General features: G+C 36.4%; 1 protein-coding gene across 2 annotated transcripts; it reads right to left on the bottom strand.

The window, feature by feature from the left end:
- Nucleotides 1-7,360: 7,360 nt before the first annotated feature.
- Nucleotides 7,361-26,103, bottom strand: IFNE (interferon epsilon; the record flags this gene model as incomplete). 2 transcript variants are annotated; one of them, XR_013994458.1, is made up of 3 exons in its annotated part: nt 7,361-8,053; nt 16,986-17,060; nt 24,694-26,103. XR_013994458.1 is itself a non-coding variant. In XM_081066667.1 (2 exons), one exon carries the CDS (start codon nt 17,605-17,607, stop codon nt 17,029-17,031), a length of 579 nt encoding a protein of 192 aa, XP_080922793.1. In that variant the 3' UTR covers nt 7,361-8,053; nt 16,986-17,028. The 2 variants fall into 2 exon arrangements, 1 of the variants encoding a protein (XP_080922793.1); XM_081066667.1 differs by lacking the exon at nt 24,694-26,103 and having other exon boundaries at nt 16,986-17,607.
- Between the last annotated feature and the right edge of the window lie 871 nt (nt 26,104-26,974).

Genomic DNA, 26,974 nt, shown 5'->3' with positions numbered 1-26,974 from the left:
TTCAATGGCTGACTTATTTGACTTTAACTATGCCTTCTTAGGTATTTGATTTAATATATTGCTTATTTGGTTAAAAAATAACTTATCATTGTTCTAATTAATATCACTTTGTAGCGAATTTCAGTGGTAACCCATTTGCTTGCTAATTGCAGTTCTTTTCTTGTTTCCATCAAATTTTACAGTCAAGATTCATTCTCTGTTTTCTGTTACTTCATTTATTCCAGGTTTTTTTTTTGTTGGCCGTTTACATTATTTATAATTTTATAACTTCTAATGATCGACATAAATACTTTTCTATAAATTATAGCCGTATTCTTTTGGTGGACACTTGCTTTTAATTTCATCTGCATAGAAAGAGCTGGACAGTTCCTTGTGCATTTCTCCAAGCGCTCCTTAGGATGTAGGACTAAACCTCTTCCTAGTCATGTTCCTTTTCTGATTTTATACATATCGAGACCCTTTTCTTATTAATCCATTTTTACATTAAATTCACAATTCCATTGGCAGTCTTTAAAATCTATGGTGTGAGATGATAATCTAAATTGTTTTCTGTTAGAGTGCCAAATTTCCTAGAATGTTATACTGATTGTTAATTCTTTCCTTGTTGACAGATATATCTTCACTCTAAATCTACCTAATTCTGATAATATAACTATTTTTTAGATTGTTTGCTTTATTAATATGATTACTAAACTATATTCATTTTTATACTTGTTTTACTACAGATATTTTAAAACATTTATAGTTGAGGTAGCTAAGGTTAAGAATTCCTTTCTATTTTTAGTATTATTGCTTGCATTATTTCCTTCTTAACTTTAGAATTGTTCTAAGGTTGAGAGCACTAGCTTCACGAAAATCATAAACACTTGTGGAACCCCAAGTGGTTATTTATAACAAAGAATGAGACAGCTAATAAAAATGAATGAAACTCGATCAGAGAATTTTTCTTCCAAAACTGAAGGTAAGAACAATATTTAAATGACATGCATGAAAAATTACATTAGCCAAAATAAATAAATAAATGAATAAATAAATAAAATGAAAAAATAAAACAACCTCAACAACCATGGAGCAAAAGGGAGTTTAGTGATTGTATAAATTCAAATTTTAAAAATGTTGACAGAAAGCTATAATAGGAGACTTAAGATGTCATCCATACCTCACAATATAGGATTTAGCATTGACTTTCCTATTGGGCCAGCAGGTCTACATATAGATGCATAATTTTACCTTTTGTTCATTTTGTTATATTGTTATATTTAATGTGATAACTTCTAGGTAGTTCTCTACTTTCACCTCGACCTGAAAATCTCTATAGTCATGCCCTGTTTAATATCTAGAAGTTATTAACGTGTCGTATTGGAGAACGGAGAAGTGGGGCTGGCAAAGTAGAGCTGGGGGTCAATCAGCTGCCGCTGCTCTGAGCTGCTGGCCCGCCATGCACAGGACCTGCCCGGGCTCTGGACTGTAGCTGCCTGCCACACATGTGGTCACCTGGGGGAGAGAATGTGGGGAGATAAGGTCATGGCTATGATGACCATGAGCTTATGCAGGGGATCTCAGTGTAGTTTCACTGAGAGGCAGCTGATTTTGGGGGGGCTGCAGGAGCAGCCCGAACATGAGCAGTTTGTACATGGCCATGCCTGGACCCTCCCCACCTGCCATGCCCTCTGCTGAGGTGAAGGCACTCCTGTTCAGCCAGGTACGGAAGTGCAGTAAATAGAGGTAGCTCAGCACCAACACTGCCCCCAGGTGTATACCACACAAGCTGGTAGAGAATCCAGGAGCTTATTGTGCAGGTGTTTACATGCTTTTAAGTTCTGATTCTACTAGGAGACCGCACCAGTCTCATGATACTCTTTTGCTCAATAAAGAATGCATCGAGGGGCGGCTGGATGGCTCAGTTAGTTAGAACGCAAGCTCTGAACAACAGGGTTACCGGTTCAATTGCCACATTGGCCAATGAGAGGCACCCTCCACAGCTAGACTGAAGACAACGAACTACTGTTGAGCTTCCGGAGGAGCAGCAGGATGCCTCAGTTGGGTAGAGCGCAAGCTCTCAACAACAAGGTTGCTGGTTCAATTCCCTCATGGGATGGTGGGCTGCGTCCCCTGCAACTAAAGATTGAAAACGTGGACTGGACTTGGAGCTGAGCTGCGCCCTTCACAACTAGATTGAAGGACCACTACTTGGAGCTGATGGGTCCTGGAGAAACCCAATATTCACCAATAAACTAATTTTTTAAAAAAAAATTTAAAAAAAGGAGAAAAAGAAAGCATCGAGAACTATGAAAAATTTGTGAGTACCAGCAGCAGCTCAAGAATACGAAATGGAAGAGGGTCCAAGATGGTGGATCAGTTAAATACTATTCCTAATGTATTCCAGGATCACACCAAAATTACAAATAAATTATAGAACAATCAACTTCAAGAATAATCTGAAGTCTACTGAACAGAACCCCTGTAACTAAGGATATAAAGAAGAGGCCACATTAAGACTGATAGGAGGGGTGGAGATTCCAAACGGGCTGACTCCATACCCATTGATAGTGGTTGCACACCAGAGGGACACCTCAGTGGCAGTGGACTCCCCGGAAGAGGGACGAATCCCAGCCTCACACTGGGCTCTCCAGCACACTGGGGTTCTGTGCCCAGAAGAGGAGTTCCCACAACACCTGGCAGTGAAAATTAGCGAGGATTCTGTCTGCCCATTGCAGTGAGACGAAAGGCGACTGGAAACCCAGAGGCCCTATTAAAAGGCCCGCACATATACTTAGTTGCAAATACTCACCTGGTCTCCAGTGGAGAAGTAGTACTCAAGAGGCGCCAGAGACATACGGGGAAAGACTGAGTTGTGTAGCTTTGGCGCGGGTGCTGGAGGGATAGGAGCCATTATCTTTGTGTGGAGCCTGCCTCATGTGTAACCTACAGGAGGGCAACATCTTTTCTATTTTGAACCCTCCCCCAAAACGTCAAACCTGAGACCACACTGGTCTGGTAAAATCTGAGCGTGTGCACCATTTTGGTGATGCCCTTAAACCCGGCCCTGCAACGCTCGAGCTGAATAATGGGGGTACTCTTGGTGCCTGGGAGCCGGCACTGCCAGAAAAGCTGCAGAAGCCTTTTACAGAAATGGATGGCCTGTGGCTGCCTGGGGAATTTTGGGCAGTGAGCCACAACTTGTGTCGCAGCCTCTCTTAGGTGACTCTCAGGGATCTGTGAGCCCGAGGTAAGTGGTGACTGGCTGCAATGTTCTCAGGGCGTTTTGTGAAATAGGCACAGGCCAGGCACAGGTGAAAGAACTGAATCTGCATTAACCTTGTAAAAACCACTGGCCACACCTCGTGACTCCCTGGGCGCCCCCCTCCGCCTGCCCCTCCCAGCTAGGGCCACATCGCCCAGGGCACGGTCAACCCCGGGGCAAACAGCCCTGCTGATGCGCCCAAGGAGGCTCTTTCGGCAGCTGAACCTTACAGGCAGCTGGCGGGTGGCACTAGGTCTAGGGGGCCCTGGGCCTTTGACCAAGCTGCCCCAGGCCCAGAACTGGTGGCAGCCGACCTGGGTTCACAGAGAGGCCACCCCCACATGCCTGCAGGTCCAGCAAAGGCAGCAGCCAACCACACATAGCTTTGTGGATCCTACCATGTAGCCCTGGGCTGGTCACAGGCAAGGCTGAAATTGACCTGCAGGGGAGCCCCTCCCAAGAGACACCAGAAACAACACACCCAGAGGCCAACTTCAGATCACACCAGAACACTGCCTGGTTAGCCCCACAAGCGACATACCCAAAGGGTGGTTTCAACAGGTACAAGAGCTTGCAGGGGTGAACCCCTTTCTGAGGGATCAGCCCCCACACAGCAGCTCATACATTTTTGGTGTAGTCAACCCTCACAGTCAGTCAGCTTGGGAGTCAATCTCATTCTCTGATGCACCAAAAGCAATCAAGGCTCAATTACAGCAGAAGAAGACACACTATACACTCAAGGGACACTCCTGGAAGATACCCACAGGAGACCAGGGAGACTGCGCCATTGGACCACACAGGAAACATATACTACATAAGGCCATCCAGCAAAGACTGAGAGACATAGGAGGTCTACCTAATACATAAAAGAAAACACAGAGAGGCAGCCAAAATGAGGAAATAAAGAAATATGTCCCAAATAAAAGAACAGGAGAAACCTCCAGAAATAGAACTAAAAGAAATGGAAGCAACCAATCTAACAGAGACCAAGTTTAAAGCACTGATTATAAGAATGCTTAAGAAACTTAGTGAGAATTTCAACAAAGAGATAGTCAGCATGAAGAAGTAAATAGAAACCATACAAAAGAACCAGTCAGAAATAAAGAATACAATAATTGAAATGAAGACTACACTAGACGGAATCAATAGCAGATTAGATGAAGCAGAGATTGAGATGAATCAGTGATTTAGAAGACAATATAGCAGAAAATACCCAATCATAACAACAAAAAGAAATAATAATGAAGATAGTTTAAGGGACGTGTATGACAACATCAAGTGAAACCTTGAGACAAACGAAAATGAAAACACAATGACCCCAAATCTATGGGATACAGCAAAAGCAGTCCTAAGAAGGAAATTCATAGCAATGCAGGCCTATCTAAAGAAACAAGAAAAATCTCAAATAAACAATCCAACTTTACACCTAAGGGACCTGGAAAAAACCCAAAACAAACAGCAAACAAAGTGCAAAGTGAGTACAAGGGAGGAAATAATAAATATTGGAATAGAAATAAAGAAAATAGAGATGAAATAAACAATACAAAAGATCAGTGAAACCAAGAGCTGTTTTTTTTTAAAGATAAACAAAAATTGACAAACCTTTAACCACACTCATCAAGAAAAAAAGAGAGAGTACCCAAATAAGTAAAATCAGAAATGAAAGAGAGAAGTAACAACATACACCACAGAAATACAAAAAAATTTAAGAAAATACTATGAGCAACTATAAGCCAACAAATTGGATTATCTGGAAGAAATGGATAAATTTCTAGAAGCATACAATCTTCCAAAGAAGAATAAAAAAGAAACAGAAAATCTAAACAGACTGATTAGTAACAACGAATTCAAGTCAGTAATCAACAAGCTTCCAACAAACAAAAGTCCCAGATGACTTCACAAGTGAATTTTACCAAACATTCAAAGAAGAATTAACACTGATTCTCCCTAAACTATTCCAAAAATCCAAGAGGAAGGAAGGCTTCCGAACTCATTTTACGAGGCCACCATTACACTGATTCCATAGCCAGACAAAGATATTACAAAAAAAAAAAAAAAAAAAAAGAGAAGGAAAAAGAAAACTACAGGGGCTGAAATTACTAATGAACATCGTAAACAAAAGTCCTCAACAAAATATTAGCAAACCTAATTCAGCAATACATTATAAAGCTCATACATCATGATCAAGTGGGATTCATTCCTGGTATGTAAAGTTGGTTCAATGTTTGCAAATCAATTAATGTGATACCCCACATAAACAAAATGAAAAATAAAAACCATATGGTCTTATCAATAGATGCAGAAAAAGCATTTGACAAATCCAGCATCCATTTATCATAAAAACTTTCAGCAAAGTGGGAATAAAGGGAACATATCTCAACATAACAAAGGCCATTATATGCCAAGCCCCAGCTAATATCATACTCAATGGGGAAAAACCAAAAGCATTCTCCTCAAGATCAGGAATAAGACAAGGATGCCCACTTTTACCACTATTATTCCATCACTGGAAGTCCTAGCAACAAGTAATCAGACAAGAAAAAGAAATAAAAGGGACCTAAATTGGAAAGGAAGAAGTAAAATTGTTATTGCTTGCAGGTGACATGAAACTATATAGAGAACCCCAAAGATTCCACCAAAAAACTATTAGAACTGATAAATAAATTTAGTAAACTAGCAGGATACAAAATTAATATTCAGAAATCAGTTGCATTTTTATACATCAATAATGAACTATAAGAAAAAGAAATTAAGAAAACAATCCCATTTTCAATTGCATCTGGAAAATAAAATACTTACGAATAAATTTAACCAAGGAAGTAAAAGACCTGTACTCAGAAAATTATAAGACACTGAAGAGAGAAATTAAAGAAGATACAAATAAATGGAAACCTATACCATGCTCATGAATAGGAAGAATTAATATAGTTAACATGTCCATACTACCCAAAGCAATCTGTAGATTCAATGTAATCCCCAGCAAAATATCAATTTTTCACAAAACAAGTACAAATAATCCTAAAATTTATATGGAACCATGAAAGACCCTGAATAGCCATAGAATTCCTGAGAAAGAAGAACAAAGCTGGAGGTATCACGCTACCTGATATCAAATTATACTACAAGGATATAATCATCAAAACAGCATGGTATTTGCATAAAAACAGACACACTGATCAATGGAACAGAATGAGAACCCAGAAATAAATCCATGCCTATATGGTCATTTAATCTACGACAAAGGAAGCAACAATTTACATTGGGATAAAGACAGTTTATTCAATAAATGGTGCTGGGAAAACTGGACAGATACATAAAAAAAAAGAAAAGAAACTGGACCACCTTCTAATGCCACACAGAAGAATAAACTCAAAATGGATCAAAGACTTAAATATAAGACCAAAAACCATAAAACTACTAGAAGAAAATATGGGAAGTAAACTCTCAGACATTACGCCTAGTAATATTTTTACTAATATATCTCCTTGGGAAGGGGAAACAAAAGGAAAAATAAACAAATGGGACTACATCAAACTAAAAAGCTTTTTCACAGCAAAGGAAACCATCAACAAAACGAAAAGATTTCCAATGGAATGGGAGAAGATATTTGCCAACGATACATTTGATAGAGGGTTACTATCCAAAATTTATTTAAAAAACGCATACAATACCAAAAACCCAAACAATCCAATTAAAAAAAATGGGCAGAGGACTTGAATAGATATTTCTCCAAAGAGGACATACAGATGGCTAATAGACATGAAAAAACGCTCAACATCACTAATCATTAGAGAAAAGCAAATAAAAACCACAATGAGATACCATCTCACTCCTAGCAGAATGGCTTTCATCAATAAATCAACAAACAACAAGTGTTGGCATGGATGTGGAGAAAAGGGATCCTTAGTGCACTGTTGGTGGGATTGCAAATTGGTGCAGCCACTATGGAAAACAGTATGGAGGTTCCTCACAAAATTAAAAATAGAACTACCTTATGACCCAGCAATTCCATTCCTGGGTATTTACCCAAAGAAATCCAAAACACTAATTCTAAAAAATGTATGCGTCCCTATGTTTACTGCAGCATTATTAAAAAAATCACAATAGTCATGATATGGAAGCAACAAAAATGCTATTCAATACTCTATGTATACAATTCCATTTACAGCTGTTACAATACCATTGACTATACTCTCTATGCTGTACTTTTTATCTCGTAAATATAAACACATATATACATAATATGATTATACTTGACATTCACATTATATTGGTTTCAGGTGTACAGCGCAGTGGTAAGACATTCATATAATTTAAGAAGTTATCCCCCCGATAAGTCTAGTACCCATCTGACACCATAGTTTTTACATCATTGATTATATTCCTCATATTGTATTGCACATCCCCATGACAATTTTGACTACCAATTTGTACTTCTAATCCCTTCACCTTTCTCACCCATCCCCCATCCTCTCCCATCTATCCCAATCATCATAATAATCAAGATAATGAAGACAGCTGTCACCCCCAAGTTTCGTCATGCACCTTCTGTCCCTCTGTAACCTTACTTCCACACTCCTAGTCAGTCTTTTCTGTTGATATATGAGTTTGCATTTCGTAGAATTTTATGTGAATGGGAAAATACAGTATGTACGTTTTCTTCTTTCATTCAGCTTCAACGTTTTAAGATTCATCATATATATCATGTTTCAATCGTTGCTTCTTTTTATTGCTGAACAACATTCCATTTTATGGATCCATGACAATTTATCATTTCACTTGTTGATGGGCAGTTTTTTCCCCAGGGTCCTGTAATACAAATAAAGCTGCTTTGAACATTTGTGTATAAGTCTTTATGAAGACATATGTTTTCATTTCTCCTAGGTAAATATCTAAGAGTGGAATGGCCAAATCATATTGAAGGCATATGTATTTACATTTCCTGTAAATGTAAATACAGGGAGCTGCCAAACCATTTTCCCAAGGAGCTGAATGTACCATTTGACATCCCCACCAGCAATGGAGGAGAGTTCCAGTTACACCACACTTTTCCCCATCACTAGTTATAGACAATCTTTTGAATTTTAGTCATTCCCATAGACAGTAAGTGGTATTTAATTGTGCTTTAAATTTGCATTTCCTTAATGACTAATGATGTTGAGTATCTTTTCATGTCTTTATTTCATATTCACTTGTCTTTTTTGGTAAAGTGCCTGTACAAATCTGTCAAATCTGTCCAAAAATATTTTACAGGAAAAAAATTTAAAGAACTTCCATCCATCAGCCCCAACTTTTTTCTGAGTTGTGGTGTGACTCAAGTCATAGTCTAGACAAGAGGCTCATCTTAATGTTTCTCCAATGAAAAATGACTATTTGATGTGTCAATATAGACCACTCAATAGTAATTAGAATCCCCCTCTCTCACCCTCCTTGTCCATACCTCCAAAGCTGTTGACTGGCTGAAATAAATCTGAGAACGATAAGCCCCCACTTTAATGGTAACAGGATTGGGGACATGGACCAATAAAGAGCTGGACATGCTTTTATGGAAAAGAACTAGGAAAGGAGACTGTGTAATATAACAGCACTCTTTGAGTCATATTGGGAAACTCTCATCTGCTGTCTATTGATACTGATTTGATCTTACTTCTTATTTAAACTTATTCCTTTGGTTACAGCTACAAAAGAAAGATGGAAATATGTTCAAGCAAGCTGAAATTTAGGGAGCACCATTAAATAGCACATGTGTTTATAGCCACATTCATCCTAAGTGGGAAAATGCTTAGCATAGGAGAACATTCTGCAGAAAAAATGCACTGGATAATGGGAACGCTGTCAGTGCCACTTGAGTGTTCAGATGGTCAACAAATAACCATGGTTGAAATGTGTGTGAGGACTGGGAGAATCTGGGTTAGTTGGTCAAGAAACCATTCTGCATCATTCATACATGGTTGCCTCTGTGTGTGTGTATGTGTGTGTGTGTATGTGTGTGTGTGTGTGTGTGTGTTTTGCCTGAACTAGGTGGAAGCTATTGGGCTGCAGCAGCAAAAATCCTAGTGTCTACAAAGAAGTAGTGTATAAAAACCACTTAGAATATTAAAACTTTGTCAGCAATATTTATGTCTGGATATGTTGCATGTTCCATTTTTTTCTGCTCTTGAAAAACGTTACTCTCTTATGGTTTGAAGATAAGGAACTTTGTTCAGAAAATGGCATGGGAAGTCACTGCTGAACTCTATTGTTGATTGTGAATGCACAAAATCACCTTGAAGTGTTGCAGTTTTGAAAGCTTTTGAATGACATAATGAGCTAAACAATGCAAATACGAAATATAACGGGATCAAAATATTTCTGCTCTAATTATTTAATGACAAATATATTAAGTTTTCCATATTGTTTTATTTATTTTTGGCCTGTTTTCTATTTAAGGGGAACACTTGACAAAGATTCTACCTTAAAGGTATTTTCCTGGGACATACCATAACACATTTCAATTTGAACCAGTAGAGGGCAGAATAACATTAGTTACTAGAATGAGTTTGCTCAGTGGGTCAACAGTAAGCAAATAAAATAATTAGGTATTCATATGTCTTAGTGTATTTGGTTAATTAACATAATGCCATATTATGTTCATCCTTAATGAACACAGCTAAGGCTTTTGTTTTTTACCAGCACTCAGCCATTCAAATATGCTTCTCAGCAAAGAGACACCAGAGGACAAAGCTAAGTAATTAAAATCAGGATATATAAAAAAAAAATTCCAAAAATTCCCTTAGAAAAAAATTGTATTGAATGGTCCGATGCAGTCATATCAGATAGTAAATATCAACACAGAACTATTATTAGGCTGACATCACAATTTTAAAGCTTACCTTTTGCCCTTTATTTTGCATTATTTACTTATTCTAGATTTCCATAAATATATTTGCTGTTTAAATAGAATGACACTTGGAAAATTTTTGTACAAATTGTTTCTAATCTAGTTACCACAATGGATAATATGATGTGTAACACAGATTTTTGATCCAACTACTGGGAACAATTCAAAGCAATCCATCAGTATGTAACATGAGAAAAATAAACTGCAAATATTTTGATGTGATATTTGTAAAACAAGAAAAAAGGAAATAATATACATCATAACTTTTAAGACTTCAAACTAATGAGAAATAAACAGATACATGTGGACAATATCAAGCACTTTTAAATGAGAAATTATAAACCAGAATGTTTTTTAAAAACTTAGGGAAAAGGCAACAATGCTTATTTCCTCTCTAGTTTATAATATTGTGGTGGGGTAACAGTAAATTGAAAAGTTGTAAGACAAACAAGAGGAATAGGAGTTATATGTAGATAACATGGTTCCTTAAGGTAAAAGCAAGGCCCCCCGTTATGCATTCTTCATAACATCCCCCCATTAGTCTAACCACTTTTGTGTCCTCTACCACTATAGATTAGTTTTGCTAACTTCTGAACTTCCTATAAATGAAAAGACTCTTCAGGTAAAATTTTAATCTAGCGTTTTCACTCAGTGTTATGTCTGCAAAACCATCCATATTGTTCCATGTATCAGTAGTTCATTACTTTCATTGCTATGTACTATTGTAGTTTGAATAGTTCAAATATTGTCAATTCTAGTATTAATGTACTTTTGCTTTGTTTCTTTGGCATGTGTGGGGCTATAATTAAAACTTCTGTGACTATATTTGGACATTTCTTTTGGTGGACCTACGAAATAATTTTTGTTGGATATATACCTAAGAATGAACTGGTTTTGTCACAGGGTATATGTTTACTGATATATCTTTATAGACACTGCCAAACACTTTTCAAAAAATTTAAGAATTTGAAGTCCCATTATCAACAATTGCATGTCAGTCATTTTAATTTTTTAACTTAATCTTTTTAGTTTTAGCCATTCTGGTGTGTGTGTTGTGGTATGTCATTTTGGTTTTAATTTGCACCCCATGAGGAATAATGATGTTGAACACTTTTCCCCCTAAGATTTATTGATCATTTGGACATTCTCTTTCGTGAAGTGCCTGTTCAAATTTTTGACTGTTTTTAACTGGACACTTTCTCATTGATATTGAAATCCATATTTTAAAAGATATACAAGAAAGCTACAGCTTCCCCTAAGGAGTAAGAATAAATTAGAAGCTGTTACTAAGAAAAATGTCTGCTATACTGAATAATACACCAGCTAAGAATTTAATTCTTAATGCTCTCAAATTAACTATTTTGGTCAGATTGATAACCACCTTGTTCATCTGACATGAACCCAAATGAATTTCTGTTATTTGAAATATGAGTAATTTCTCCTCAAAGATCTATAACCAAAGGTCTATAAGGGATATATTAAAACTTAACTTGGAATAAATTTCACTAAAACAATGTACATTTAGCTCTTTTATGTAGAAAAAGTTACATGATTCATGGGTCAAGAGAACCCTGCCTTTTGTTTCAATCAGACCTTGCTTCATTCTTCCCAAGAGGAAGAGATGTCCACCTTCAGTGACAAAGACTTGGTTGAACAGGTTTCCACACTTACAAGAAGCTGGAGTCTTCTTGCATTGAAGGTAAACCCACAGGACTGTTTCTGTGTTATGATCCCTTCTCTGCATACCTGCAGTGTGACTCTGGCTATGAAACCCTCACTACCTGCTGGCCATCTTCTGCCTACCAATTATGTTTCAAGTATATAATCCAAGAAATGACGGAAGTTCCTATCAAGTCCTTACTAATCACTGGCAGAAAAACTAATCCAGTGGCTACCCATTTTGGACAATAAAACAAGTGGTCTTTTGAATAGAACAATGGGAAGTCACTGCACTTTGTACAATTGAGCCATTTAAACTATTGGCATGTGTTTTCATAATTTACCCAATATATTAAATTTTTTATAAGCTTGAACCAAAAATAGATCCCCCAGTGGTTTCTATATAACTTGGCAGTTGAAAGCTTAACTAACTATCATCAGGTTGAAAAAGATCAAAGGCCCAAGAGTTTTTTTAAAATGACCAGAACAATTAGAAGAGAGGTTCCCACCTGCATCTCAGCCCTACATACCATGGCCTTATTAGATTGTGCCCTTACAATACAAGGATAAAAAACACCCTTTTATCAGAGAATGATACCTTATTTTTTACTCCAAGAAGTAGCTTATCCAAATGGCCTATCCTGAAAGAGTAGAGATGCCAAAAATTAAAAATAGAAACTTAACCTCTTAGCAGACACATGTAGTAAACAAGACTTTCTCATCTCTAAAGATGTCCTCACATGTATAACACACCATGACAGTATGGTGCTGATACATCCCTTTTTCAACACTGCATTTTAAATTTCTCCATTTACTCAGTATCTAGATTGTCCCTGTTATGTGTTGAAGAATGTGCTAGTTAAAGAGTTATGAAGCCACTTTCCTACCACAAAGTAGGTCATGCTCTAGTTGGAAGAAAGAGAAGCAATCCATTACAGTACAATGTGTTTGTGACATAAGAATTATGCTCTGGAGGGGCAAATAGATTCAGACAAAATAGCTGATAAGGTCTTCCTGTGAAGGGAAAAATTTTAAGTGAGTCATGAATACCAAGAATGATCTATTAACATATTAGGAAGAGAATATGTACTTGGTCAAGGAAATAGCATGTGTGTGTGGGTTTTCTATGGCTTTAAATGGCAGGTCTGTATGCTATCCTATCGGAGGTCAGTTGCCAAGAAAGCAGACTCTGAGATGAAAATTACCATGCAAGGAGTTTACTAGGGTGTGCTGTGGGATCAACATTCAGGGGAAGGGAAGGCAGGAGCATTGAGCAGAGGGGAAGGTGACCTGCAGTACAGTCAAGAAGTGGCCTTGGCCAATTACAGTGGGGTGAAGAGGGGCTCTGAGGCTGGGATGACCCTTCAGAGGTGGAGTGAGGAGTCTTAGCCTTTATACTTCCATACTTACCAGTCACTGGACCCCAGGAAGTGGGAGAAAACTTGGGATAAATGACTCATTTCAGCAATTCCAAGAATGACCCTAAAATCTCTTTATTGATCAAATACCTAAACTTCTCAATAGAGATGACTGGATCAGTTTACCGTCTTTCACCTTGGAATACTGTCTTTCAGAGGTTTGGTTTCTTTGTGTCTACAACATATTTGCCCAATCAGTTACTGCTATAGTTGCAGTTTTGATTTCACTCAACCAGGGGCATGAGGATCAGAAACCCTTACAGAAAAAAAAAAAATTGGTTTGGATGATTTTCCTTAAAAGGCCCTTATTGTTATGGGTGTACATAGAATATGAGTCTCTACATATAGCTTCTTTAAGAAGGAAAAAAACCATTGAATCTGCTGATGTGAAAGGGCAGTGACAGAAACTATATTTACTAACTCTCTCCTATCTAGGATGCTTTCTTCCCTCCAGTTATCATGAGAAAACATCATATCAGTGACCTCAAGGACACCATGCATTCACCTGTTAAGTCTACTAAGGCTATCAATAAATAGGGGTGTGGTTTATAACGTCCAGTCACAGGACTAGCAGCATCAGCGTCATTAGGAATTGTTAGAAATGCAAATTCTCAGGCCGCATTACAGACCTGTTGAATCAGAAACACTGGGGGTGAGTGAAGCCATTCCATCCGTATTTTAACAAGCTTTCTAGATGATTCTTAAGCATGCTGGAGGTCGGGCTTAATTTACTGCTAGTGATAAGCATCCTAAAATCAAATCTCTACAAGGGGCCATATTTGTTGTTTTCTTAAATTTCAAAAATATAATAATTTTACTTTTTTCTGGTTCTATATGAATTTATATTTCTGGGGGAAATCTTTAATCCAAACAGTCAGTGTGAGAGAATGAAAATTCTATCACTCATACAGTACTACTGTGAACATTTTAGTGTATTTCTTTTCAGGTGTTTTCCATGCATGATTTATTTATAGAAAATACGATATCACTTTTATTTCATAACCTGTTTGTTGACTTAATAATCTATTTAGCTCACTACATGGAGCTGAAGCAAGGATAACTCAGATGAGCCAGTCTGTGAGTACAAATGAACTTACCTTTATTCTGAACCCACCCATGTATTACTAGCAGAGAGTCTAGTCTTTTAAAATATTTCTCTTTCTCAATATTTCCAAGTTTAGAATGCTGGTTTTAAAGTTTTAGAATGCTGGTTTTAAAGGGCACATATATTTAAAAGCAAGCAATTTTTATTTTGTATTAAGCAGTTAAGACAATTATACAAGCAGGACGTCAACTTAATAAAACTCAATGTCTGGGGACACATTAGCATGTAAAGTATTGGTTTTGGCTCTAATTAGGAGTATTATCTGTTGTAAGTTTCCCCTTGGCAGCTCCTTCATTCTGTTCTTAGTTCTTAGGAAAGAAACGTCCAGGTGGAGAAAATGTCCTTTCTTTAACTGAGGACTGCAGAGAGTGTGTGAACTTGAATAAGAAAAATCAAGATAAAATTATTATCATTAGGGATATCATTACTTTGCAGTGATATTGTATGATGTCGTTGAGGTTTGTGGTGTTTAGAACATAGTGCTGGCTTTCGAGTCAGGCAGACTTGGGAGGGAATCTTTCTCTGGCATTTGCTAGCTCTGTGGCTTGCTGTTACTTTGAGCAAATCATAATACTTAACGTCTTCTCTTCACCTGAGAAAAGAAGATAATAATAAAACTACCTTGCACAATTAATTTGAGAATTGAATATCATGTTAAATGAAGTATTTGATCCTGAAAATTTTCTAGTTTAAAGAAAAATTTCCTAGTTTTAACGGAAATTCTACAGATCATGGGAAGCAAATGACCTGTATTTGCATTTGAGTGTTGGTAAGTATTTCGGTTCTTTCCACTTCCCTACCTCCGTGTGAACTTGAAGGTAAATAGGTCAACCCTTGGGCTGAAATATGAAGTCAAAGACTTCCTCCTGACTCCTGGCCTCCGCTCCCTCATCCCCTCCACTATTGCAGCACACCCTACCTCACGCTCAGGGTCCTATTTGGTTCTTCCTCCTCCCTTTCCAGCCAATTCTGCAAGTATCACCCACAAGTTAATACACTTACTCACTTACACTAATTAAACTGAAATGGAATATGTTTTGTTCCGCAGCAAGTCTACATGCTTCAAAGTGATAACTTTGATCAGTATACCATGAATCTGAAGCAGACCACAGTCAAGTAGTAGAACGAACTCCAGATTTTTGGGCCATGGCTCTGCTTCTTATATTGGGCAAATGTCACTGTGACTACGAGAAAGTCACCAAACTTCAGTGAACTTCAATTTCTCCTGCCCCACATCTGTTCCATGATGATGTCTGGGAGCTCCTAGCTGGAGCAGGAACCCCGTATGTTGATATGGGTATGCTTCTGACCAGCCCTCCTGCTTCCAGCCACCCCAACCAAAGTAAGGCTGGCTCAGTCCTGCTTCTTCTAACCTTCATCTAGCACTTCCTTTCACCAACAAGACTCCATGCATATTTTTGATAACTGTGACTTGCTAGATACATTTTAATTCATTATTTTAGTTGGTAAAATTCACATTAAAAATTAAAATATAAAAATATGCTATAAAATCTCTCTCACCCTGTCTTTCTCCCTTAGTCTCTCCTCCTCACCTCCATACAAGCAATCATTCTAATTTATTTCTTATACCCGTATATTTTTTATTTATTCGTGCACAAGGTCAAATATCAAATTTATTTTACTCTGAAATCTCAAATACAGCATTTTAAACACTGTTCTGTATCTTGCCTATTTTTTTGCTCTTTTACTTTATTTTTTATTTTTTTTATAGGAAGAGAACCCTCATGTTTTTTCTCCAGCTGAATAGTGTTCCTTTGTTTGAATATACCTTATCTGTCACTATGTAGAAGAATTGGGTGTATCCTGTCTGTTTATATTATAAATAATGCTGCAATGAATAATGTTTTATATAAGTCATTTCACACATGTGCCAGTATTTTTATAGGGTACATTTCCAGACCTCGAATTGATGGATCACAGAGTTACACGTGTGTAATTTAGAAAGATACCACCAAATTGCCTCCACAGTGATCGTACCAATTTCCAGTCCTCTGGAAAATTATAAGAGCATTCCTTACCAATGTCTCTGCAAGAATGTTTTTCTCTTTTTTAAATCAAACTTTGGGCTTTTACCTGATAGGTAATATATGGCATATTATTCACTTTTAATTTGTACTTTCATTATTTGAGTGAGGGTGAACCTCTTCTCATGTTTTTCCATCTGGGAAAATATTTGTGCATATATTTTGTGCATATGTTTGTGCATATATTTTGGCTATATTTCTATTGTGCCACCTGTAACAAATATTCAGTGATATTTCAATAATGATATTTTCAAATATTGCAATGCAAATTATTCCTAGTATTTCTCATTGTTTCTATCAATTTCTGGCAAATAAGAAAATCATTGGAATGGATGTTCTATATCTAGGAAAGTATGATTATAGTGGGGACATATTTTATTATATCTGCCTAGCCAACTTGTATGAAAACATACCCATTTGAAGAACCAATTATGAAATATTAACTAATCAATTTCAACTCAAGAATTTAAGATGGATGGAAAATATAAAGTGACATTACAAAATAAAAACCAATGTTGTCAATATGCATCAAGTACAGATAAATATATGTGTGTACACACAAAACCAAAAAAATACTACCATTTTATGACAGAAATAATAGTGTCTGGAGAAGCCCTCCCACCCTTCCACCTACCCTATGCTTTTAAAGCCTGCAGTTGCCTCTTCCTCCACGTGGTTCAAGGGTCCATTTCTTGTTTGCTCAGCTTTCCTGTGAGTCGGAACACAAAGAACAGACACCGGTTAATTTCTACTCGGACAATGGTCCAGGCACAGCTGCTGTATTCCTGGTTTTCTAGGTAATCGTGGATCCTTCGGAAGTACATTTTAACCTGCAACCTAAGGTTCTCACTATCTAAGCCACTTTTCTGCTCTGCTTGCAGTCCCATGAGCACTTCTAGGTATTCCAGCTGTTGATGAAGTTCAGTGAGGAACTTCTCCACGTGGCTCTCCTCCCAAACATCCAGAGAAGTATTTGCCCTGAAGAGGTTGAAGATCTGCTGAAGTATCTCATGAATAATGGCCAGTATGTGGTCTTTCTGGTACTGGTGAGGATTCATCGACTTCTGGGGAAGTAGGAAGTTTTTCCTGTGTGGTAGACACTGCTGCATTGATGAGGTTGGCAACTTATTCAAAAGTTTTACACTTTCTCTGTTCACTCTTCTTTGTTGAAAGAGAACCATTTTCAGTTCTAGGGAAAAGACAGTGGAAGTGGCCAGCAGCACCAACATGATTTCAAAGAAGTGCTTGTTAATCATAGTGAAGGTCAAATATGCCACTTATCCCTGTGCAGCCTTAGTAAAGCTCCAACTCTAGTGAACGTTTGCCTTTCATGCATCTCAGGTTGTTCTGGAAGGTGTTCTCTTTTGTTGGTTTGTTTTCTAAAGCTATCATTTCTCTAAATTTATAACTTAAGCCTTTTGGTTCCCTATTCATAGTATTCACAGGACATTTCCTCCACTTTCCCATTGTGTTGGCTGTGTGAGTAAGTAACCAAAAGAATTTGTTTCATTGTATGCTTTCCTTGAGACAATTACAGACTAGTCATCCAGTAAGATCTTCTATTATACTTGTTATTTATCATATAAAGTTTCCCTAAACGCAATATGCTTTCTAAATATTTAGTCAAGCTTATTAAAGCTCTTTTATTGAGAGTAAGATTAATTTTAAAGGAGTAGTCTTTCACAGAGTAGTATTTGTCAGAGGCTTAGCAGTATTTAAATGGTACTCAGGAGCCAAAATTAAAATCCACATAGACTACTAAATTTAAAACCTCAAGGGGAACTGTAAATTTGCAAAGATTCTTGAGCAAGTTTATTTTAAAATATGCACCAGGAATATTAAATTGTTTTTATATCTTATCCAAGCAGTTTAATATCTAAGATTCTAGCCTATGGAAGTAATGTGAAAGAGAAAAAAATGAGCAAAAGGTCATTAAAAATTATTGCAATTGCAGAACATTAGACACCCTATAGACCCAACAATAGGGTAATGGTTAAATAAGTGTTGGCAAATCCACATAATGAAATACTTTATAACCATTATAAATGATGAAATTATGTGAGAAGATATTGGAGGCAGTTGGTTAGTCTATATTCCCAAGGGTACCAATAACTATGGTAAATCAATGTGACTATATTTACATCAATAATACCTCTTGAATTGCAAATACCCATTTCTATATTCTAAGTCCTCCTGAATAAGACCCTAATCTACTTTTCCAATCTTATCTCCCACTGTTGCTCTGAATGTAGTGTGAGAGAACGTGAATTCCAGATAAAGTTAATGGATTCACTATTTCCTTAACATAGCTAGTACTATGTGTGTTTACTGATGATGCTTTCTCTCTCTAAAACATCACCTGGTGCCTCCTTCACCCTTAGTACCTGTCTCTCTAAGGACTAAGGACTACTTCGCTTTTAGGGCCTAGATCTCCTCCCAAGGAGCTATAATTTCTCCCCTGGATCCTGACAGTACTTTGTATCTCCTTTAAGACACCTTCCTTGTTCTGTCTTATATATAACTATTACTTGTCTTACAACCTTCCAACATTAAAACTTCTTAAGATGTGGAATAAACACTCATCTTTTTCTTTTTAACTGTCTATACAACTATAGTAGGAGCTTATTAAACATGTGTTGACTTGGAGTGAATCAATGCGCTCTACCATAACGTTATACATGATGTTACATCTTTGACCATTTCTGTGAGGGCAGTTGGTGAGTGAAATCTTGTGCTGACACTCTGTAAACGTGTACAGTCTCATTATCTACAAGTTCAGCTCTATATTGGTGTCAGTTAGTCTGGTATTAATAAGTTGAAATAAACTGAGTCAACACGCTCCACAGAGGAGTCTGTTCCCATACAAAAGTTTAATTGCATTCATCAAAAGGTTTCTAACACTTTGGATGTTGTGGAATTTGAACTTTCAGATCCATGAGAGTCAAACCACAGAAATCTCTTATCTGAGCTAGCAAGGTAAACAGACTTTAAACTGATGTCAGGAAGTGGGAGTTGTAAAGAAAAGAAAACTTCATATCGAATTGAACAGAGCGATGATTCTGTGCAAAGGTAGGTTATATCTTGTGTCCATGACTACATATTTAACATCTAAGCTATGCACTGGATATTGTGCTATAAAGCATATCCTTTTTGAAAGTTTTTAAACTTTTCACTTGATCAAAAATTATCTAATAATTCTATTAGAGTTACTAGTTATTTGACATTTGCACATAGCATTCCTCTACTTGAGATGATGGTATTGGTCAGGATGACAAATATCTAAATACCGCATTCATGTTTTCATACCACCTAGGGAACCAGTAACTTTACAAAGTGATTCGGTGACGAAAGGGCTCTGTTCTTTCCCACTGGCTGCTAGTCAATGGTACTGTAACAGCTATATGTGATGTCAGAGGGGTAAGGGATTGGTGGGGAGGAGTGTAAAAGTCTAACTATTATGTTGCTTTGTACACCTGAAAGTAATAAAATAAGAGAGAAACTAAACGTTTAATGAAAGGATAGAGAAAAAGGAAATCTGTTATCTTTTGTCATCCAAATTATGGAATTTGGGTATCGAAATCATAAAGATCTGGATTGGAATATTCTGTCTACTATTTACATGTTGTGTGACTTTGTGCAAGTTACTTTTTAATCCCTTTCTGCTTCAGTTTTTTTCATCTCTAAACTCTAACTTATAAAACACTTTTGAGGATTAGCAGATAAAAAGATTATAAATAAAAATCTATGCTGCCTAAACCATGGTAAATAGCTAATGCATATTAGTTCCCTCCCCCTAACAAATGCTTAAATCAGTCACATTCTTCCTGGGGTTTATAGTTACAATAAAATATTTTTATAGATAGAAGATTGAATTAAAAATTAGACTTTTTTTTTTTAATTTTCTTGTGGTTCTTCTAAGGATACATCAAATTGCTCTGGGCTTCCAGAAGGGTATATCTCTTTATATCTGAATAGTTTTTATTGTGGCAGCAACTCCAATAATATTTTTGAAATTGCTCTCTCTCTCTCTCTCTCTCTCTCTCTCTCTCTCTTTGAAAAGACCTATGGTCTATGGTAATTTGTAATATATGAAAGAATAATACTTTTTTCCTATAACACTCTACTTAATCTATTTGGACAACAGAATTTTAACCTGGTCTCAACATTAATCTATAAACCTTTCATGCAGAGCTTCAGAAAAACACAAGGATAAATAAGAATTATCTCTAATCTGCAGTCAAGACCTTCACATCATTTTCATGCAACTGGCAATAATAATGTAAAATTGTGTTAATTTCCAAATATTGGGGATTTTCTAGATATCTTTCTGTTATTGTTTTCTAATTTGAATCTGTGGTGGGTCAAAGAATACAGTTGAAATTTATTGAGACTTATTTTATGGCTCAGAATATGGTCTACCTTGGTTACCGTTCCATGTGAATTCAAAATAATTATATTTTGCTTTTGTTGGTTGGACTGTTCTATAAATGTTAATTAGGTCAAGTTACTGTTGAAATTTTCTATATTCTTTCTAGTTTTCTATTTGTTCTATCAACCACCAAGAGAGAAGCACTGAAATCTCCAACTATAATTTTGGATTTGTCCATCTCTCTTTTCAGTTTTATCAGTTTTTGCTGTATGTATTTTAAAACACTGTTATTGGGCGCCTCACAATTAGGATTATTATGTTCTATTGATGAATTGATCCCTTTACTTTGAAATGTCCCTTTTTATCTCTGGTAATATTCCTCATTCTGAAAACTTGTCTCATATTATACATTCATATTTTCTTTTTGATTGGTGTTAGCATGATGTGTCTCATTGCATCCTTTTACTTTTAACAAAAATGTTTTACATTTTTGTTCTAATTGAAAGTTAGTTTCTTGTATATGGCATATAGTTGGATCTTGCTTTTTTCTCCAATCTGACAATTTTTGCTCTGTGTTGGAGTGGTTGGGTCACTTACATTTAATGGAATTATCAATATGGCTGGGTTTGCATCTATTATTTTGCTACTTGTTTTCTAATTACCTGTGTTTTCTTTTTCCTTTTTTTGCATTGATTTTTAAAAAGTTATTCCACATTAGCTCCGCTATTAGTTTATTAACTATATTACTTAATTTTATTTTTATAGTAGTTTCTCTAGGATTTAAGTCATATCTTTATTTAGCATATTATAGTTTACTTTTAAATAATATTATATACCACATATAGTGTAAGGATAGTATGACAATATGCCTTTTTCTCACTCATCCTTTGTGCTATTGTCATACATTTTTATATGTCTTAAACCCCACATACGTTGATATTTTGTCTTAAATAGTCAATTATATTTTAAGAGATTTTTTTAATGAGGATTTTTTTTTCTATATTTATTCACATATTTACCATTTAACCAACCATACTTTCCATTATCATATATTTACCCACATAGTTACCCTTTCTGGTGTTCTTCATTCCTTTCTGTAGATCTAAATTTCTATCTGGTATCATTTTCTTTCTTGAATAACTTCTTTAATGTTTCTTGTATCTCAGGTCTGCAGGCAATGAATTCTCTTGGCTTTTGTTTATCTCAAAAAAGTATTTTGCTTTCGTTTTTGAAATATATTTTCTCTGGGTACAGAATTCTAAGTTGACATATTTTTTCTTTCAGTAAAGATATTGCTCCACTGTCTTTTGGCTTGCATTATTTCTGAAGAAAAGACTGCTATCATTTTTAATTTCATTCCTCTGTGCATAATATGTCTTCTTTTTCTCTGACTGCTTTTAAGATTTTCTATCATTATTTTTCAGTGATTTGATTGTGATATGCCTTGGTGGGATTTTCTTCTTGTATCTTCTACTAGGAGTTTCTTGAGCTTCTTGAACCTGTAATTTTATAATTTCCATCAAATTTGGAAAAATTTTATACCTTATTTTTTTCAGTATTTTTCATCTTCTGGGACTCTAATATAGAAATGTCAGACCATTCAATATTATCATACAGGCTACTGATGCTATGTCTTCAAGTTCTTTGATATTTTCTTCTGCAATACCTTATCTAATGTTAACCCCATCCAATGTTTTTATCACTTTATGTATTATATTCTTCATTTTCTAATTCAATTTGTTCCTTTTTGACATTTCATTTCTTTCTTCATGTTCTTCTTTTGTTGTACTTTCTTGAGCTTATGGGGTGTATTTATGTGTTTTAACCTCCTTGTCTGCCAGTTCTATCATTTGTTATTTCTGGGTCTGGTTTCTTGATTATTTTTGCTACTGCTTACGGTCCTATTTTCCTGCTTCTTTGCATGCCTGCTAGCTTCCTATTAGATTCTGAACATTGTAAGTTTTACTTTACTGGGTCCTAGATTTCTTAAGTCCTTTGTACATGGTTGGGCTTTTTAATTTTTTAATGTTCATCTATTTTTTTTATTAGTTTCAGGTGTACAGAACAATGCAATAGACATTTCACCCCTCACAAAGTGTTAATTCCCCTCCCCTAGTCTACTGCCCCTCTGACATTGTATATATCTATTACAATTCCATTGACTCTATTCCCTATGCTGTACTCCATATCCCATGATTATATGTGTTAAACTATAGTTGACTGGGCTTTGTTTTAGGGCATGGTTAAGTTACCTGGAATCTGTGTGGTTCTTCTGATGCTTGCTTTTAAGCTTCGTTAGACTGGATGGAGTAGATTTTACAGTCTAGGGCAGTCATCCCACTGCCAAGGAAATATCCTTGTGAGGTCTCTCTTCAATGCTCCCTGTATTAGGAAGTTTTTGCACTTTGGCTGGTGGAAAATGAAATATTTCGAGTCCTGTGTCAGCCCTGGGGATAGATGGCCTGCTCCTTTTTATATATTCTTTCCCAGTCTAGGATAATTTAAAGATCACACATCAGCTTCTGACTCCAGCAGTCCCTGCTACAGATCTCTTTCTCTCTCTCCCTACCCTTTCTGTCTCTCCTCTCCTCTCTTCTCCAACACTTTGCCCTGCAATATCTAGCTACTCCTCTGAATTCCAATCTCTGACTTACTAACTCAGTGAGACCACTGGTCTGTTTGGGTTTCCTTGTTCTCCTCCTTGTATTGTAGCCTAAAAACTCTTTCCACACAGTAAGCTAGAGCAATTTTAGGGCTCACTATCTTCATTTATCTTTTCTCAATGATCATTATCTTATGCTGCCTGTTGCCCAGTGTCTGAAAACTATTGTTTCATGTGTTTTATTCCATTTTTCTATTTGTTTCAAGTAGGAGGTTCACTTTAATCATCTATGATGGCTGGAAGTGGAAGCTCGTTCAACATCAATAATCTAAAGTAGCAGTTTGTAAACTACAGCCTATGGGCCAAACCCAGCCCACTGTCTGTTTCTGTAAATAAAGTTTTATTGGAACACAACTGTGCCCATTGGTTTATGTATAGTATACAGCACTTTCATGCTACCATAGGAGAGTTGAGTAGTTGTGACAAAAATGGGCCTTGCTAGTGACTTTTAAATTTATTGCATAAATAACAATGCATAAATAATATTGCATAAATAGAATATTGCATATTCTATTTGTTCACTTTTCCCACAATTTACCATTAACGTCAATCTAAAAAATGTAATGCTATAATTAAAATTCTGATTACCTCTCTGTTAAAAACATACCAAATTAGTTATTTAGTAAGGAAGCATTTTAAATTCAACCAAAGGAGGGCAGCATAACATCAATTAATTAGAGCCTGGTATCAGCTTTTACACTGTTGACATGAGAAATAAAAATGTTCATGGAATCTATTGGTCTAATAATGTGCAGTCAGCAATGCATTATTGCTTTGACCCAATGAATTTCTGCGTTCCCAAAATGCTTATGATTTAATCACTCTAACTCATATTAAGATACTTGCTGGTTAGTGTTGTTAAATATTTTCCTTTATTGCCTTGACCACTCTAATGGACATTTGTTGCTTTTTGACCACCCACTGTTATCAACCTTCTCTTTTGTGGGGGCTCTGGGTAAACATACCCTGACTTCTCTGCCTACTCTTGGATCTTGTGCTTCTGGGTAGACTCCCCAGTGTGATACATTTAGTCCTAAGTCCAAGCTACTCACTGCCTCACTTTGCCCTGGCCTCAGTTATTATTCAGGCATGATCATTTCCCCAATGATGTCAACACACCTCTGCCCCCATTTTCTGAGCATAATCTTGCAATATTTAACCATACTAATGAATCATAAAATGTTGCAGTTGGAAGTGATTTTAAATGATATTTAATCTCTAGTTCCCCTTCCCTTCCTGAAAAATTTAGTTCTAAAGCCAATAGTTGGGCAGAAGTAAGTAAGCAGTGTGTTGGAAGAAGCAGGGACTCACGGTGGTTGAGAGTGGCTAGAGTCAAGGAGAATTAAACGCATGTCCATGTAGAGCTAACTTGTCGTGGGATACTGGAGCTGAGCAGAGTGAGTAGGTATCCTGGGGCAGAGGCAGCAGCTGTGAAGAATCATAGCCTGAATGGAGTAAGGAGAGCAGTTTCTTGTGGACAAAGCTTTCAAAGTCCTGTCCTATAAAATATTTGAAAATTGTATTATTTAATTATAAAAGCTATATATATTTAAGGTATACAATGTTATATTTTGATACACGTGTACATCGTGAAATAACTACTTCAGTCAAGCTAATTAAAGTATCCATTGCCTCACATAGTTTCCTACGTATGTATTAGTTTTAAGGAGTGAAAGAGTAACGTTACAGTGGAAAAGTCCAGCAGCCAGAACCTTCTTTAAAGGATCAAAGCAAATCTCATCAATTATGGGACAAATTAAAATCATGGACCACCAGATAAGATGTAACTCAACAAACACAACATTCTTTCTGTGCTGTTCTTGGAAAATGTAAATAAATTGAATCTAATCATGAAGAACCATTACTTAAACGCAAGTTGAGCAACAATCTACAAAACAATTGCCCTGTAATATTTCAAGGTCATGAAAAATCAAAGAAAACCCAAGGAACTCTTCCAGGTTAAGAGACTAAAGGATTTCTGGTTTCCAGTTCTGCATGTAAAGAGCTTGGAAGTTGTCATTCTGTCCTAACAATAAGTAAAAAACTGAAAAGACTGAAAAATCAACAACTGTTTTTGGATCCATAAAAGGGGAAGACACAGGGCAAACCACTGCCCCCAAAATTGGAGAGAGAGATAGGAGAATACAGGAATAACAGTTTCCTGGAAGCTCAGGAGAAGAAATCACTGTGGCAACCAGTGCCGGGGTAGGTAACCTTAATTGGTGAATTGCTGAGACTAAAGGATGTGCCAACTGAATATATAGTGTGATTCTGAACAGTGTCCATTTGCTATTAAGGATGTTATTAGTACAACTGGACAAATTGGAATATGGAGGCTGAATATTATATGGTATTAGGTTGGTGCAAAAGTAATTGCGGTTTAAAAGGTTAAAAATTGCAAAAACCACAATTGCTTTTGCACCAACCTAATATTAATGTAACAGTGTTAATTTCTCAGCTCTGATGATGGTGTTGCATTTGCGTGGGAGAAATGGCCCTGTTTGTAGGACACACACATTACAGTATTTGAGAGAATTAGAGCATCAGATTGCTAATTTATTGTGAAATGATTCTAAAAACGAGGGTCTCTCTCATATACTGGCAACTTTTGTGATTGTTTGAAAAGGAAAAACAAAGCGTGAATTTTTAAAAAATTAAGTAACCCATTTTTGAGATGTGATAACTGAGGCCTCATAGGGCAGAGTATCCTTCTTCTAGCATACTATCACCACCTATACTATTCTTTCCTCCCCTTTTCATAGTTTAATTTAGGCCAAGAATGGCAAAAACCAGGGGAAAAAAGACCACCACTCCTTATTATGAGTATAATAGCATAATGCTTAACCCAAACCCATGGCCTCAAAAGTATGACAGATTAGACTTAAATCCTAACTCTACCATATGTTTGCTATGTGGTCTTGGGACAATATATCAATGTCTGTCTCAGTTACATTAAAGTAAAGACAAGGGTAATAATGATAACTCAGGGAGCTGTTGGAAGATCTAACTGAGGTAATCCAGTTAATGTGCCTATCACAGTGTATGGCCAATGGTCCACGCTCAATAAGTGATATTATGACGTTATTTGTATTAAGCGTGGCAGTGCTAATAGATTACAGCACTCTTTTTCACTGGCTAAGTACTTTCAACATAGATCTCCAAGTAGACCCCTATTAATCAATCACAGCTACAAATAAGATGAGACCTATCTTCCATCAATGGTTTTTCAGTAAATGTCCATTAATGCAAAGAAAGAAAGACCAAATCGTACATGCTCTAGAAACACACAACATGTACTGGTCCTCATGATATTAACTCATTCAACAGATTTTTATTGATTGCTCATTATCTTCTTATCACCGCTGTAGGCCTGCTCAGTGAGCCAGAGAGAAACATCCCTGGAATGGAGTTTAACTGGATTAAGTAGGGTGAAAAGGGAGAAATAGTAAAATGTAAGCAAATTATATAGCATAATATACAAGTAAAGACGAGTTGGGAGCATCTTTTCTTACTATTTACTGACCGCTGGCTGTAGAACTTCCATATACAGAGTGAGAAGAACAAGCAGCCCGAGATCAATTTCTGAGAAACA

The sequence above is a fragment of the Rhinolophus hipposideros genome (genome assembly GCF_964194185.1).
Source record: "Rhinolophus hipposideros genome assembly, chromosome: 11".
NCBI lineage: Eukaryota > Metazoa > Chordata > Mammalia > Chiroptera > Rhinolophidae > Rhinolophus > Rhinolophus hipposideros.
Note: the sequence above shows the minus strand (reverse complement) of the source record. Positions and strands in the feature narration are given on the sequence as shown.